Consider the following 17,695-nt stretch of genomic DNA (forward strand, 5'->3'; position numbering starts at 1 on the left):
GGAATGGCACAATGAAGGGCACTTCAAGAAGAGTACGAAACACATAGCACTCTTGCAGAGTTGAAGAGACAGGTTAAGATTCAGAAAGGCTGAGGTATCTGGATTTATGGACATAGTACCTGGGAGGACGAGGCAGCTAAGCTGATAAAGAGCTCTAGATATCTGCACAGTGGTCACCTGGAATCTTAGCTGGATTCCACCCTATGCACATACAGGGTGAGATTCTATGAGAAAACTACCCGAGAAAGAAAAACTACTGAGCAATCTATGAACTAAACACCTATCAAAAATTGTACTTGGTAGAGGTTCCAGCCCACGCTTGGAATAGGCTAATCTCACCCTAGTCTAAAGGACTACTCCAGACTTGTCCTAACTAAGCTGAAAAACCAAGCTTCAGAAAGATCAAAGTGCTTTTCAAGTAAATTAGCCACCTATCTTCTCACTGGAGAAGGGAATGGCAAACCACTTCAGTATTCTTGCCTTGAGAACCCCATGAACGGTATGAAAAGGCAAAAAGATAGGACACTGAAAGATGAACTCCCCAGGTTGGTAGGTGCCCAATACGTTACTGGAGATCAGTGGAGAAATAACTCCAGAAAAAATGAAGACATGGAGTTAAAGCAAAAACAACACTCATTTGTAGATGTGACTGGTGATAGAAGCAAAGTCCGATGCTATAAAGAGCAATATTGCATAGGAACCTGGAATGTTATGTCCATGAATCAAGGCAAATTGGAAGTGGTCAAACAGGGGATGACAAGAGTGAACGTTGACATTCTAGGAATCAGCGAACTAAAATGGACTGGAATGGATGAATTTAACTCAGATGACCATTATATCTACTACTGCGGGCAAGAATCCCTTCAAAGAAATGGAGAAGCCATCATAGTCAACAAAAGAATTTGAAATGCAGTACTTGGATGCAATCTCAAAAATGACAGAATGATCTCTGTTCATTTCCGAGGCAAACCATTCAATATCATGGTAATCCAAGTCTACACCTTGACCAGTAATGCTGAAGAAGCTGAAGTTGAACGGTTCTGTGAAGACCTACAAGACCTTCTGGAACTAACAGCCAAAAAAGATGTCCTTTTCATTATAGGGGACTGAAATGCAAAAGTAGGAAGTCAAGAAACACCTGGAGTAACAGGCAAATTTGGCCTTGAAGTACAGAATGAGGTGTAAGGCAAAGGCTAATAGAATTTTGCCAAGAGAACGCACTGGTCATAGCAAACACCCTTTTCCAACAACACAAGAGAAGACTCTACATATGGACATCACCAGATAGTCAATACCAAAATCAGATTGATTGTATTCTTTGCAGCCAAAGATAGAGAAGCTCTATACAGTCAGCAAAAACAAGACCGGGAGCTGACTGTGGCTCAGATCATGAGCTCCTTATTGCCAAATTCAGACTGAAATTAAAGAAAGTAGGGAAAACCACTAGATCATTCAGGTATGACATAAATAAAATCCCTTACGATTATTCAGTAGAAGTGAGAAATAGATTCAAGGGGTTAGATCTAATAGAAAGAGTAGATAGATCTGTAGACTGCTTAGATCTGATAGATAGAACAACTATGGACAGAGGTTCGTGACATTATACAGGAGACAAGGGAGCAAGACCATCCCCGAGAAAAAGACATGCAAAAAAGCAAAATGGCTGTTTGAGGAGGCCTTACAAATAGCTGTGAAAAGATGAGAAGTGACAAGCAAAGGAGAAAAGGAAAGATATACCCATTTGAATGCAGAGTTCCAAAGAATAGCAAGGAGAGATAAGAAAACCTTCCTCAGTGATTAGTGCAAAGAAATAGAGGAAAACAATAGAATGGGAAAGACTAGAGATCTCTTCAAGAAAATTAGAGATACCAAGGGAACATTTCATCCAAAGATGGACTCAATAAAGGACAGAAATGGTATGGGCCTAATAGAAGCAGAAGAAGAAGAGGGGCAAGAATACACAGAACTGTACAGAAAAGATCTTCACAACCCATATAATCACGAAGGTGTGATCATTCACCTAGAGCCAGACATCCTGGAATGTGAGGTCAAGTGGGCCTTAGAAAGCATCACTATGAACAAAGCTAGTGGAGGTGACGGTATTCCAGTGGAGCTATTTAAAATCCTGAAAGATGATGCTGTGAAAGTGCTGCACTCAATATGCCAGCAAATTTGGAAAACTCAGCAGTGGCCACAGGACTGGAAAAGGTCAGTTTTCATTCCAGTCCCTAAGAAAGGCAATGCCAAAGAATGCTCAAACTACCGCACAGTTGCACTCATCTCACATGCTAGTAAAGTAATGCTCAAAATTCTCCAAGCCAGGCTTCAGCAATACATGAACTGTGAACTTCCTGATGTTCAAGCTGGTTTCAGAAAAGGCAAAGGAACCAGAGATCAAATTGCCAACATCCACTGGATCATCGAAAAAGCAAGAGAGTTCCAGAAAAACATCTATTTCTGCTTTATTGACTATGCCAAAGCCTTTGACTGTGTGGATCACTACAAACTGTGGAAAATTCTGAAAGAGTTGGGAATACCAGACGACCTGACCTGCTTCTTGAGACATCTGTATGCAGGTCAGGAAGCAACAGTTAGAACTGGACATGGAACAACAAACTGGTTCCAAATCAGGAAAGGAGTACGTCAAGGCTGTATGTTGTCACCCTGCTTATTTAACTTATATGCAGAGTACATCATGAGAAATGCTGGGCTGGAAGAAGCACAAGCTGGAATCAAGACTGCCAGGAGAAATATCAATAACTCAGATATGCAGATGACACCACCCTTATGGCAGAAAGTGAAGAGGAACTAAAGAGCCTCTTGATGAAAGTGAAAGAGGAGAGGGGGAAAGTTGGCTTAAAGCTCAACATTCAAAAAACGGCATCCGGTCCCATTGGAGACAATGAGAGACTTCATTTTTTGGGCTCCAAAATCACTGCAGATGATGACTGCAGCCGTGAAATTAAAAAATGCTTACTCCTTGGAAGCAAAGCTGTGACCACCCTAGACAGCATATTAAAAAGCAGAGATATTACTTTGCCAACAGAGGTCTTTGTAGCCAAAACTATGGTTTTTCCAGTAGTTATTTATGGATGTGAGAGTTGGACTAAAAAGATAGCTGAGTGCCAAAGAATTGATGCTTTTGAACTGTGGTGTTGGAGAAGACTCTTGAGGGTCCCTTGGACTGCAAGGAGATCGAACCAGTCAATCGTAAAGGAAATCAGTCCTGAATGTTCATTGGAAGGACTGATGCTGAAGCTGAAACTCCAATACTTTGGGCATCTGATGCGAAGATTTATTTCACTGGAGATAACCCTGATGCTGGGAACGATTGAAGGTGGAAGGAGAAGGGGTGACAGAGGATGAGATGGCTGGATGGCACCACAGACTCAGTGGACATGAGTTTGAGTAAACTCTGGGAGTTGGTGATGGACAGGGAGGCGTGGCGTGCTGCAGTCCATGGTGTCACAAAGCGTTGGACACAACTGAGAGACTAAACTGAACTGAACTGATTAGAACGATGCTCAGTAGTGCTTGTTAAAAAAGGACACTGAATGTAGATACTCAGTGATTTCACATTTAGAATGTAAGACGTTCAGAAAACATTGCTGGATGACAGGAAGCTCAAGAAGTTGAAATATGTGATCCATGATCAGGATAAGAAAAACAACCAGATAGAAACAGACTAGAAATTACACGTATTAGCATACAAGGACTTTAAAATAACTATTACTAATATGTTTAAAAATTACTGAAAACAAAGAGAAGAGAACAGTGATTATAATGAAAGAATCAGTTATAATCCCCATGTGAGGATTTAGCTAATAATGAACAAATAGATTTTCAAAGTTATGTGGAAATGTAAAGGACCTAGAACAGCCAAAAGAATTTTCAAGAAAGAACAAAAGCCAGAGGACTTAACACTACCTGTATTTGAGACTTAACTATAAAGCTGCAGTCATCAAGATGGTATCATCCTGACCTCAGGATAGCTTTATTACAGGTTATGGAATGGAATAGAGAGTCCATATCCAAATGGTCTGTTAAATTTCAGAAAAGTCCAAAAGTAAGTTAAAGGACAGAAGAGAGGTCTGACAAATGAAAGGAAAAGTGAAAGTCACTCAGTTGTATGTGACTCTTTGCAACCCCATGGACTATACAGGCTGTGAAATTCTCCAGGCAAGAATACTGGATTGGGTAGCCTTTCCCTTCTCCAGGGGATCTTCCCAACCCAGGGATCGAACCCAGTTCTCCTGTATTGCAGGTGGATTTTTTTACCAACTAAGCCACAAAAGAAGCCCAATAATACTGGAGTGGGTAGCCTTTCCCTTCTCCAGCATATCTTCCTGATCCAGGAATCAAATCGGCATCCTCTGCATTGCAGGCGGATTCTTTACCGATTGAGCTATCAGGGAAGGTCTGACAAATAGTACTGTAAAAAAAAAAAAAAAGAACCTCCACTTATACTGTTATGTGCTGTGTGCTCAGGCGCTTTAGTTGCTTCTGACTCTGTGACCCTATGGACTCTAGGCCACCAGGCTCCTCTGTCCATGGGATTCTTCAGGCAAGAATACTGGAGTTGGTTGCCATTTCCTCCTTCAGGGGATCTTACCAACCCGGGAACTGAACTCTCATCTGCCTGTGTCTCCTGCATTGCAGGTGGATTCTTTACCCACTGAGCCGCCTGGGAAGCCTGTTTATACCATTATACCTTATACAAAATTGATAATAAATCTGCATAAAGGTAAAACAGAAATTTCTAGATTGAAGCATAGAAATTTTTGTGACTTTGAAATAGAAAACAGTTTTCTTAGGACACAAAAATAGCCTGCCTCCCATCCTCCCCACCCAAAATTACAAGTTTGACTCTGTTAAATTAAGAACTTCTCATTAGATATAGTTAAGAAAATGTAAAAAAGAAGCCACAGACTACGAGCAAAATGTCAGCAGTATGTATAAATAACAGAAGGCCTCTCCAGAATATAATAAGAACGCTTAAAGTGAAAGTGACAGTCATGTCCGATTCTTTGCAACCACATGGGCTACACAGTCCATGGAATTCTCCAGGCCAGAATACTGGAGTGGGTCCTTTCCCTTCTCCAGGAGATCTTCCCAACCCAGGGATTGAACCCAGGTCTTTTGCATTGCAGGCAGATTCTTTACCATCTGAGCCTCAGGGGAAGCCCAAGAACTCAATTAAAAAGAAACCCATAAACCTCAATTAAAAAATGGGCAAAAGCATTTGCCCATTTTTTTATTTTAAAAAAAATAAATAAATAGAAAATGGGCAAAAGCATTTGAAAAGACACTTGACAAAAGAAGATATTAAAAAATATTTTGTATTTTGAGATAGAGAAACTCTTTAATAAGGCATGAAATCGTTGACTACTAAAAATTGGTGTATTTCACTATATGAAAATTAAGAGTGAAGGACACCTTACAGTGAAGACAGTTATGAACTCTGAGACTATGTTAACAATACATGACATTGACAAAGAATTGTTTCCAAAAATAGAGAAGTAGTCCTCCTGCTTAGAACAGCTAATAAACCAACCTGACCTCAAAATATGAATATTAAGAAAGTGTTTATGTTTATTTATATTTGTATCTGCATATGTGTGTGTCTGTTTCAAGGCATTAGAGAAATAACAGGGCTCTGAAGAAGTGTGGGGACAGATCTTTGGGGAGAAAGAGCGCACTTAGGAGAGTGACCCTGACGCTTTGGGCTACCTTTTCTCTAGCTATATCTTCCAGTTCCTGGGTAGAAGTCTCCAGGTTCTTGAGGCTAATGATAAAAGTACTGTTTAGGGACTTTATGTTGGGATCGTGAATGAAGGAAGGGCTGCTCTCTAGAAGTAAAAGTGAATCAGAAAGTGTTCTACCTCCCCTCACAGGGGTTAGAGTTTCTCACCACATCTTCTTAATCTCTGACTGAATTAAGGTAATGGAGGATTACTAATGCACCGAGCCTCATTGCTTGCCAGAGGTGAAAATATTGATAGATCTTGAGAAAGATATCATTACTTGAAGCCTCAGATTATGTCTCTGATTTTCCATGTACATTGTCCAGCCCTGAGTTCAAAATAATCAGCATATTAACAAATAAGACAACATGGTAGAAGAGAGGGAAAAAATTATTTACCGAACATTAGTCATTCAGGATTAAATGACCGGGTCTCTCTTGGTGGTCTAGTGGTTAAGATACTACAGGGAGGATGGTTTTGATCCCTGGTCAAAGATCCCACATGCCTCATGGTATGGCATAGCCAAAATATAAGAAATAGAAATTTAAAAAGAAAGATAAACAACAGGTGTACACACTCAAAAAGGTTTAGCTGAGGTGTCAGACATGTTAACAACCTAAAGGTATCTGAATAATGAAATGATCAGACATAGATACAGACTTTATAGTATGTTCAAGTACATAAAAACAAAATTAAAAATTTCAGCAGAAAATTGGAAGTGAACAGAAGATCCTAATGGAAATTCTAGAACTGAAAAATATAACAACAGAAACCAAGAATTTGATGAACTTAGACCTGGATAGTATGTCCTAAGAAAAAGAGTAAACCGCTTAGAAACAAATGGGTAGAAAATACAGAAATGAGTTTTAGAGACATAGTGAAACATCAGAAAGGTCTGAAGTATGTATAATTGATATCTCAGAAGGAGAAAGCCTGAGAGTGAAATAGAGACATGGTGGCTGAGAATTTCCCGCATAGGACAGAGAAAACCAAACAACAAATGTAGTAGACCCTGTTGTTAGTGCAGGACAGATCTTTCATGAAGAAAATTATACTTTACACAGTATTAGAAAAGCCTGAAGACTGAAGATACACTCTTAAAAACAACCAGTAAAAAGTCCAGTCACCTTCAAAGCAGCAGCAGTAAAAATGACAGCTCGTTTCTCATTGGAAACAGTTGAAACCAGAAGACAATGGAATGTGCTGAAACAGTAACTGCCATCCTAGAATGATGTACTGAGTGAAAATAGATAAAAGTACAATGAAGACAGTAACTAAGAGAACAAACATGGAGTTGTCAAGGGAGAAGGAAATTATAAAATGTGAGTGTAAATTTGGAATTGTGGCTTAAAATTTAAGTTGAATTCTCTATTACTGTCATTGCAGTTCACTTAACATGGTGCTTTTAGATGCCAGCAAATATTTAAATCTTTAGATTCAATAGCAGTGTTATTCTTTTTAAACAAATACTTATTGAGTGTCTCCCATTTGCCTGTGAAGTGTGTGTTGCCAGCTAGCAGTATAGTAGGAAGCAAACGCAGAGATAGTTTCTTCTTTCCATAACTCATATTCTAGTGGTTGAAGTAATGGTGGTGGACTGGGCACAGAAAATAAATAACCACATGATTAACTGTGACGGACATGGGTGCATGGTTCTATGAGGTGTAAAATGGGTGATTTAACCTTTGCTAAGTCTGAAGAAAGAAGTTGACTAGATCAGGGAAGGCAGTATCACCATGCGCAAAATACTGTGAAGGGATACAGATGATGTGTTGCAGGATTGGAAAGAAGTTCTGTTTAGCTGTAGCAGAGAGAGCTAGAGTTGGGTAGTGCTGTAAGGTCTCTCTGTGAAGTAATATGAAATGAGACAAAACTGAACAGGTAAACAGAGTCTGTAGTGTTGACTAGGTGGTACGTATAAAGGGTTTATGATTTTATTCTTAGAGTGATAGGAAGTCATTAAAATACAGATGCAGATGGGTAATATTTTCAAAATCGTGTTTTGAAAAGATTGCAGTTTAAAGATCAGATTGAAGGTCAGCCATGGACAGAGATGGATTCCCATCACTTTCAGTGCAATACTCTAGGTAGTAAGTGATGGTGGCTTGGGCTAATGTGATGGACTAGAGGTAATGTGGGCAGATGCCCTAAGTACTTAGATGCTAAATTTGACACAGCCGGGTGATAGATTGGTAGAGGAAGATGTCAAAGTATTATAGACGACTGTAAGACTTGCTTTATGTGTATGTGTATACACACAGACAAACACACACACACACACGCATGATTACATATTAAATGGTATGTTTTGAAAATGTTTCAAAGTTAAAGAATTGTTTGAATAAATAAATAAATCATCTATACAGTAGAATGTTACGAGACTGGAAGTGGTGTTTAGAAATTTTAAACAGTGTGAGGAAATAATAATAAAATGGAAAATGAAGTTGTTTAAAATGTATATCATTGATTATATAAATTATGATAGTGAAACATGCTAATGATCAGAAATAACTCTTTTGACATATAGACACCTCAAGAAGAACATGCTATTAATGGTCCAGAACTCCTGAGGAAAAAACGTACAACTGTAGCTGAAAAAAATACTTGTCAGCTTTATATTCAGACTGATCACCTGTTCTTTAAATATTACGGAACACGAGAAGCTGTGATTGCCCAGGTATCTATAATTTTGCTACTATTTTAGTTTTGATATTCTCATATTGTTTCATTATACCTATATTTTCCTCTAAAAGTTAAAGTTAGTGCATATCTCATTTTGGAAAAGTAAAGAGTATGTATTTTCAGTTGTGATGTGATAAAATATGTAAGATAAGAACACAAATAACTGAAAGACCAGTTAGGATATTTTAGTGTCATTCGAAAGAGAGATTTAAGAAAATGATTCCATGAAAAAGATGCTGGCACTGGAGCTTAGCTTTGAAAAGAGGGTTAGATTATCATTTGTGGTCTTAAAGGAGAGAAAGGTAGAAGAATCCTAATAAGAGTATTTAATTTCTATTCTGTATTCTCATTATACTTAGCACTCTGTGTGCTGTGTGCTTAGTTGCTCAGTTGTGTCTGATTTTTTGAGACCCCATGGACTGTAGCCCACTAGGCTGCTCTGTCCATGGGGATTCTCCAGGCAAGTATACTGGAGTGGGTTGCCATGCCCTCCTCCGAGGGATCTTCCCCGCCTAGGGTTAGAACCCAGGTTCTCCCACATTGCAGACAGATTCTTTACTGTCTGAGAAGCCCACTCTATAGTTACACTGTTATCTGCATTTGTATCTTTTCAACCCTTCAGTTTAGTTCAGTTCAGTTGCTCAGTCGTTTCCGACTCTTTGCAACCCCAAGGACTGCATGCAGCATGCCAGGCCTCCCTGTCCATCACCAACTCCCAGAGTTTACTCAAACTCACGTCCATTGAGTTGTGATGCCATCCAACCATCTCATCCTCTATCGTCCACTTCTCCTGCCTTCAATCTTTCCCAGCATCAGGGTCTTTTCAGATGAGTCAGCTCTTCGCACCAGGTGGCTAAAATATTGGAGTTTCAGCTTCAACATCAGTCCTTCCAATGAACACCTAGGACTGATTTCCTTTAGGATGGACTGATTGGATCTCCTTGCAGTCCAAGGGACTCTCAAGAGTCTTCTCCAACACCACAGTTCAAAAACATCAGTTCTTCGGTGTTCAGTTTTCTTTATAGTCCAGCTCTCACATCCATACATGACTACTGGAAAAACCCTTATTAAAGTATAAATGTTTTGGAGATACTCTTCAAAATATCCTTCATTTTGAAGGTATCCATTGAGTTTGATTAATGTGTTTTGAGTCCAGGGATTTGAGACTGAGATGGTGGAGGTGTCATTAGTACAAATGGTGAACTTGTTTTGTTGGTGGTAATGAACTTACTTTTAGACATGTTTTAAAAACCCATGTACATGATTGTCCCTTTAGGGTATTGAAAATATAGAATTGGAGCATGGGAGTAGTTAGCCTTGAGCTTTCTGCATGGAGTTTAAGGGTTTAAGAGATAGTTAAAACAAGGAAAGAGAATGAAAGGGAGAGAATGAAATCAAAAGGGAAGGAACTGGGAGATAAAATCTCTTTATAGTGAATAGGATGAGGAGGAGAAAACTATGGGCTAAAATGTAATAGTTAAAGAGGTAGGAGATAAAGTAGGATCAATCAAGGAATAAGAAAAGTTTCAAATTAAATGCATAGCCAGTATTCTCATATTTGGAGATATCAGAGAGAATGACTTCAGTGTGTTAATTAACTTGATGGGAGGGATCCTTTCCCAATGTGTGTGTTTGTTAAATTGTCATGATGTACACTTTAAATATCTTATGTTTAATTTGTCGATTATACCTCAGTGAAAAAGACCCTGATGCTGGGAAAGTTTGAAGGCAGGAAGAGAAGGGGACGACAGAAGATGAGATGGTTGGATGCCATCACTGATTAAATGGACATGAGTTTGAGCAGGCTTCAGGAGATAGTGAAGGGCAGGGAAGCCTGGCATTGGATGGTTGGATAGCATCACCAACTCAATGGATATGAGTTTGAGCAATATCTGGGAGTTGATGATGGACAGGGAAGTGTGGTATGCTGCAGTCCATGGGGTAACAAAGAGTTGGATATGCCTGAGCAACTGAGCTGCCTGACTGATCTGAATGCTGAAAAAAAGAATGAATGATTATAAATATTAGTTGACTTAGTTATCAGAAGATTGTTGATATGCTTTAAGCGAGCTTTCAGTAAAGTTATGAGGGTGAAAACATTGTGAACAATAAGGAATTGGTTGGCAGGAACAGTTAGAGTTTCAAGAGACGTGAAAAACCAGAAATATGGTGGCTTAAGAATAAGGAAATGGCAACCCACTCCAGTACTCTTGCCTGGAAAATCCCATGGATGGAGGAGCCTGGTAGGCTACAGTCCATGGGGTCACAAAGAGTCAGACACGACTGAGCGACTTCTCTTCACAAGAATAACATGGAATATTTAAATGAAAGGGGGACACACGAGAAGTTGGTCAGAAGAGGAAAATGATCCAGTAGAGAAGCAGTGTAAGATATGAAAAAGAAAAATTGATGTAAGACAATGTTCTTGAAGATCCAGTAAGGATTGGGGTTAAGAATATAAGAAAGTTACTCCATAAGGAAGAGATAACCATTTGAGGAAGATAGAAATGAATAAAGACAGAAAAGTTTGAAGGTTAAGAAAGCAAGAACTCAAGATGAACTCTCAGTAAACTAAGATATCTAATTAGTCATCTGTGGAGAAATGTTTGAACCTCCAATGTTTGGGGTGGAGAAAACAGAGTATTGGATAAGGGATCACTAAACCAAGCTGAGTGTAGGTAGCACAGATTTATAATGGACTTTACCAGCAGTGTTATGATGTTCTTTATCAATGTGTGGCAAACTGGGCTACTTTTTAAATTGTTAATGCTTCTACTTGGCTGTTCTATGTTTATATAATTTCTTTGAAAATAGTTTTGAAACTATATATTCATGCATATTTTCACATAAGTGGTAGCAGGAGTGCTTTTTGTAAATGAAGATGGGAAGGTTCATGTATAGTGATTTAGAAGCCAGAGAGTTAAGTTGGGAGTCAGCTAGGTAAAAAGAGGATCTTTCTGTCACTCTGCTTGTCTCTCTCAATTTTAGCAAAATCTAAATGTGTATTATTTATATTTGTATTACTTCCTTCCCTTTCTCCCCCCTCTAAAATAAATCTCTATAAATTTATAGGGACCTTCTCAGTTTTGTTTACCACTATACCTCCAGCACCTAAAACAGTGTCTTTGTTGTTATTTAGTTGCTAAGTCATCTTTGATACTTTTTCGACCCCATGGGCTATAGCCTGCCTGGCTCCTCCATCCATGGGATTTCCCAGGCAAGAATACTGGAATGGGTTGCCATTTCCTTCTCCAGGGGATCTTCCCAACCTAGGGACCAAATCTGTGTCTCTTGCATTGGCAAGTGGGTTCTTTACCACTGAGTCACTAGGGAAGCCCAGTGCCTACTACATAGTAAGTGGTGGACAAAACTTACAGAATGTGTACCAGTGCAGCAGTGGAAAGACCGAGTCAGAGAATGACTGAGTGCTCTGATAACTAACAGGGAGATATTCACAGAATATGTTTGAATTGAGTCTAAGGAGTAAAACCTTAGGTATAAGGCAGCAGCATGTGAAAAGCCATGGAAGTATGACATTGCAGGATAAATTGAGAAACAGTTTTATATGACTGAGGCAAGAGTGCATGTTTGGTTTTGGCCAGAGAAAAGTCTGGAGAGTCATTCAGTTTCTCTTCGCAGTTCCAGCTCACTAATCTTTTTCATCCTTTCATCTAGTATATGATATTGACATTTTAAAATTTGAATGTGGTAGAATATGAATAATTCTTGATTTGAAAAATGGAAATTCACAGTCTTTTTCACATTTCAACATTGCCCCTAAAATGTTTTTCTTTTTTTAAAAAATCAATAGATATCCAGTCATGTTAAAGCAATTGATACAATTTACCAGACAACAGACTTCTCTGGAATCCGTAACATCAGTTTCATGGTGAAACGCATAAGAGTAAGTAAGGAATTTCAATAGTTAACATTAAAAAAGAGAAACAGTAAGGATCATGTTTACGAAATGAAAATGCTTGCTTTTTATTTCATCTTTATGCATTAAATAATTTAAATTGTATTTACTAATACAGGTTATCTTTACTCTAGGGTTGTACATGAACACAGAGGGGATACCTGGACTTATGATTTAAGAATGAAATCTATAGAGCTTTAATCTGAACTGTAGAAGAAGTATGGTAGAAAGTACTGTTTTCTATTTGTCTGATTAACATACTAGTTATAAAGTGCTCTAGTAACTAGAGATTCGGTACTTGACATTTCCACCAGTTTCTGTAGATTTTCCTTATAGAGTATATTTTAGAATGTGTCCCATTTGATGCTCCAGTGGAGGGAAGGATAGATACAGTGGTTACGTAAAATTGGAAGTTGGAGAAACACTTTATTCTATTTCCTCTTGAAATTTAACAGTGCACATTAATGTATTCCACGTTCTGAGAAATCCTTTGGGAGAGAAATACATACATTTCTAAGCTCATTTAGCCTTTTTTGTATTAACATCATCTGAGACTCCAAAGAATTACAGTACACATTTTGAGAAATGCTGATTCTTAGTTTTAATGTTATAAATTGTTAATAAGTAAATACTCAATTATTAACAAAATTGGACTGTTTCAAATGTTTTCTAAATATGAATTCTTTCAAAGTATATAGCTTTTAGGAATCTGAGTTTATAAGCTAGATAACCCATGTTTTAAAAGTCATCATTTTACAAAAATACTTTCCACAGAACTTCTTTATTTTTAATACAAATTTTAATGGTTTTAATTTTTTTCAAATTATGTATTTATTTATTTTTGGCCTCACTAGGCAGCTTGCAGGATCTTAGTTCCCCAGCCAGGGATTGAACCCTAGCCCTCTTAGTGAAAGCACTGAGTTTTGACCACTGGATCTCCAGGGAATTTCCCATAGACAATTCTTTATATTTCTTAAAATATGGCTGACTAGATTATAGTTTCAGTATACATGTGTAATATATTTTTTAAAATAGCTGAAAGTGGTCTTTACTTTTAAAAGTGACATGATTAAATACTACATTGAGTCTTAAGGTGAAATATGGTTTGTAGATAGATAAAGAACCGTAATCAGTTGGTTTCATGTATTTTGAGAGTGATGTAAACATTTAAATGAGCAAATAAAAATGATAAGTGGTATAAGTATTGCTGTTTAGTAGACAGAGGAATAAAATGCAAAATAGTGAAAAATAGAGAACACCTTAAGAAGTTTTAGTAGGGTACATTTTTTTGAGTAAAATAATTTGCATTATGAAGAAACACATGTATATAAAAGGGTAATGTGGCAGTTGGTTGTTTTTCTGGCCTGTAATCAAGATTAAAACTTTAGTTTAAAATCTCATCAGTTGAAGTTTGTGACCCATTAAATAACCTGAAATTTATATTTTGTAAGCACATATTTAAATATTCATCATCCCATTTTTAATATAGGTAACTAAAATTTAGATGCAGTTTTTATTTATAGCCATTGTTATAGAAGTATCAGAATTTCATTTCTGTGTTTTGTGGGGAAAAGCAATGTAGCATGTCTCTAAGCATGAGCTACTTACAATACTTAGTATTCTTGTTTCAGGATTTTTGTGTGTGTGTTGTTATATGACCATAACTGATTGTTTTTGATTAATTGTTAATGGATAAACCAAATATTCTCATATCTGTCCTTGGGCAGTTACCCTCAAGGGGTTTCTGCCATCCTGTTTATAAACCCCTTGATTTTACTGAAAGATGTGGATCATAAAAAGACCTGTAGTTTTTGTTTTATTGACTGTAATAGCCTTACCTTATCACTGATATATTCAGTAGACTGAGATTTGCCTTCTAAGCAACGTTTATTCTCATATATATTCCTTTTTATTCCCTATCAACTGTCTTATATGTAGTTCTCTTACTTGGAGAAAACCAAATTGTTCTAGGACTTCAAAAGATAGGCAGAGGTCTCTGAAAAGAAGTAATGACTCATAAATAAAAGCTTTTGTTTTGGTGAATTTTGGTATCAGAATTGATTATTTTTCATGTTGTGTAAGAAAAAGCTGCCCCAAGAGTAGATAGTAGATAAAGTGTTGAAGGAAACATTCTGGAGGAACTCAGCTTGAAACAGAGAAACAAATGGGCAAAGAAAAAAAAATTATTACACAGGGAAAAAAATTGAACTTGAAGTTAGTTGGGCTTGATTCATGATTTTCTAGGCAAGTAGAACCAGGAATATGATTTGTCTGCTGAATTGACAGTCTTGGATTTAATATCCATTTTATGTTCTGCTAATTAGGTGAAATATAGGGTTTTATATCCTTTACTTATCACCATATGTAGGAGATCAGCACTAAGGGAGACTGATCAGATGATTAAATTTGAGAAACTGTACTTCCTTATTAGAAATTTTGAAAGCAGAACTTGTTTTTTCATCCCACGTGTTCAGGAAAGGGGTGAAAATTTTCTCAGAAATGTAACATACTCAGTTTTAATTCCTCTACCTTGTCTTTCCATTTTTTTTTTTGATCAGCTATGGGGTGGAGGAAGTGGGAATAATTGTAGAAGCATTAATTTAGCCCCAACTTTCTTGGGCCCCAAGTATATTGTCCAGCTTGGTCAAATTTTTCTAATTCTTCAGATATCCTTATGGCTACTTAAAAAAAAAATTGACTAAGTAGTGGATACTACTACTAAAGCTCTGCTAACATTAGCTGCTCATTAAAATCATTGTTTTGTGGGTTTTAGATCAACACAACTGCTGATGAGAAGGACCCTACAAATCCATTCCGTTTTCCAAATATTGGTGTGGAGAAGTTTCTGGAGCTGAATTCTGAGCAGAATCATGATGACTACTGTTTGGCCTACGTTTTCACAGATCGAGATTTTGATGATGGTGTCCTTGGTCTGGCGTGGGTTGGAGCACCTTCAGGTAGTTTATCTAGATATGTCTTGACTTACTACTTGGAATGAAAAGCAGTTTCATGATGGATTGAATTTTACAAAGTATAGGAGAAAGTGATGCCCGTACAGTATTTTCATTTGTACAGTTCAGGTTAGATAAAATTCATAAGCATAATGTAAATGGAAAAATAGATGAAGCAGCTTTTTATTTTGAAATGAATTACATGAGTACTAACAGGCAGATATCCTGACATTTGGTATTGTACATTCAGTGGCTGAAATAAATAATTTTATGGGGAAAAGTGGTACTTATTTCTGAAACTGAAAAGCAGAATGCTAATTGTTCCACAAAAGTTAATGTAATTAATTAATGGGATGGGGGTAGGGGAGAGGTTCTTAGAGTCAACAAGGGAAAATTATGTTCTTGCTTTTGTTCTGCAGTGAGATAAAATGCAGAGAAATCCTGCTCAAGAACAGCAGGTGGGAAGAAAAAGAGACTACCTTTACTATCATCATTTTATTTCTAGCCTTTATTTTAACAAAAGTCAAGTATTGCCTGAAAAGAGATGAGAGCAGGCCCCAGGATCCTTAGCTCCATTGGCTTGACTGCATGGACCCACGTTCTGCTGGTGTCTGCTTAGCCATGAAAGCCACTATCATTTAGAAAGCTGGAGTAGGATAATCTCCTTTCCACTGCAGTCCAATGGGGATCTGTCATTTACAGCATAATAGGTTCAGTAGCCTATTTAGAGAAATACAGATTTATTAAGTGAAAGATAAGTAGAAAGAATCCCCGACTCTTTGAATATAAATTTGCCATATAGGATTTGATCAGTAGTCTGTCATCTTCTGAGCTGTAAACAGCAGTTTCTCCTTCTGACATGTCTTTTTAAAAGAATCAACTTAAACTTCATATGGGGTAAGACAGGCTCTTCTATTCTTAATTTATCCTTTGATAACATCTTTAGTACTATAGTTTTCCTCTTATATATTTTGCTCTTTTTTAAAAGCCTGCAGTGAATATCCTTTTTACAGGTTCCAAAGCTTTTGTTTCTCTGCCACATTTTGAAGTGTACTCAAGCCCTGCTGTCATTAAAATACATGTTTATGTCATAGGCTACATGTATTATATAATACAGTATTTTTGGATATTTGTCCCTTAAAGTGATCTGTGCTGGTTTTGTGTTACTTGCATTGTCAGTAGATTGTATGTTTCACTCTTTCCTGTGATAATTCACATATTTTATTACTTGTATATGCTGAAATTTCTTTTTCCCTGCTTGGGAAAAAGATTAGTTGGATAATTTTATCACGATGTTTATAATCCCTTCTCCTTATTCATCAGTAGGTACTATAGAAACTCAAGGATTCATTTCGTTTTTCTTTATATATTGTGGTTAATATAGTGTTTCTTTAACTGTGCTCCATGGACTAGCAGCATCCATATTACCTGGGAACTTGTTAGGAATGTAAATTTATGGGCCTCACTCAGGTCTACTGTGTCAGAAACTCTGGGTGGTGTGGAGCCCATCAGTCTTTGTCTGAAGAAGCCCTCCAGGTGATTCTGATACATTCTAAAGTTTGAAAACCAGCATATTAATATTTTTGCTCACAAAATGTCCTGGGCAAATGATTAGATGATCTCAGACTAAAAACTTCCTGCCATTTTGTATTTTCAACTCCAAACTATTGTTCATTAAGAATGTAGCGGTTCTGTGAGAGCTTGGTCAAGTTTTTCTGAATATTCAGATATCTGTATGTCTACTTAAAAAAAACAAAACTATATATTTAGAACAGTTTTAAATTTATACAAAAATTGAGCAAATAGTATAGAGTTTCATCTCCCCTTCCTTTCTGTTTTATAACAGCTTACATTAGTATGATACACTTGTTACACTTAATGAACCAGTATTACATGGTGCATTATTGTTAACATTAATGATTACATTATTGTAATAATAGGTACATTATTGTTATCTAAAATCATCCTGTAGTTTATTCAGATTTCTTATTCGTCAGGTCCTTTTCCCATCCCCGGATCTTGTCCAGGATACAACCATACACTTGTCATTTCTCTTCAGTCTCCTCCTAGCTGTGATGAGTTTTCAGACTTTTCTTATTTTTTATAACCTTGACAGTTTTGAGGTGTATTGGTCAGGGATATTGTTGGATGTCCCTCTGTCATAGTCTGTTTGATGTTTTTCTCATGATTGAAGTAGGGTTTGGGGGACAGTTAGTTTTCTGTCTAGTTTGTGATATCTGGACCACTTAATTTATGAAGTACTATGTATTTTATTGAAGTGACAGTAGGTAGAGTTCTGGTTTGAGAATGCTAGGCCACATTACTTGTATTTTTGTTGTTGTTCTTCATCTGATGCCTTCTTCCTTTAATCTGTGTTAAAATCCCAACTCCAACTCTCACAA

General features: G+C 37.2%; 1 protein-coding gene across 2 annotated transcripts in view; it reads left to right on the forward strand.

Annotated features, from left to right (window-relative positions):
• Positions 1-17,695, forward strand: part of ADAM10 (ADAM metallopeptidase domain 10) — a 136,191-nt gene that overhangs the window by 85,032 nt on the left and 33,464 nt on the right. For both annotated transcript variants that reach the window (XM_069596382.1, XM_069596384.1), the window contains exons 6-8: positions 8,272-8,421; positions 12,238-12,330; positions 15,116-15,299. In XM_069596382.1, coding sequence (XP_069452483.1) covers positions 8,272-8,421; positions 12,238-12,330; positions 15,116-15,299 — 427 coding nt within the window. The remainder of the gene's footprint in view (positions 1-8,271; positions 8,422-12,237; positions 12,331-15,115; positions 15,300-17,695) is intronic.

The sequence above is a fragment of the Ovis canadensis genome, chromosome 7 (assembly GCF_042477335.2).
Source record: "Ovis canadensis isolate MfBH-ARS-UI-01 breed Bighorn chromosome 7, ARS-UI_OviCan_v2, whole genome shotgun sequence".
In the NCBI taxonomy this organism is placed as follows: Eukaryota; Metazoa; Chordata; class Mammalia; order Artiodactyla; family Bovidae; genus Ovis; species Ovis canadensis.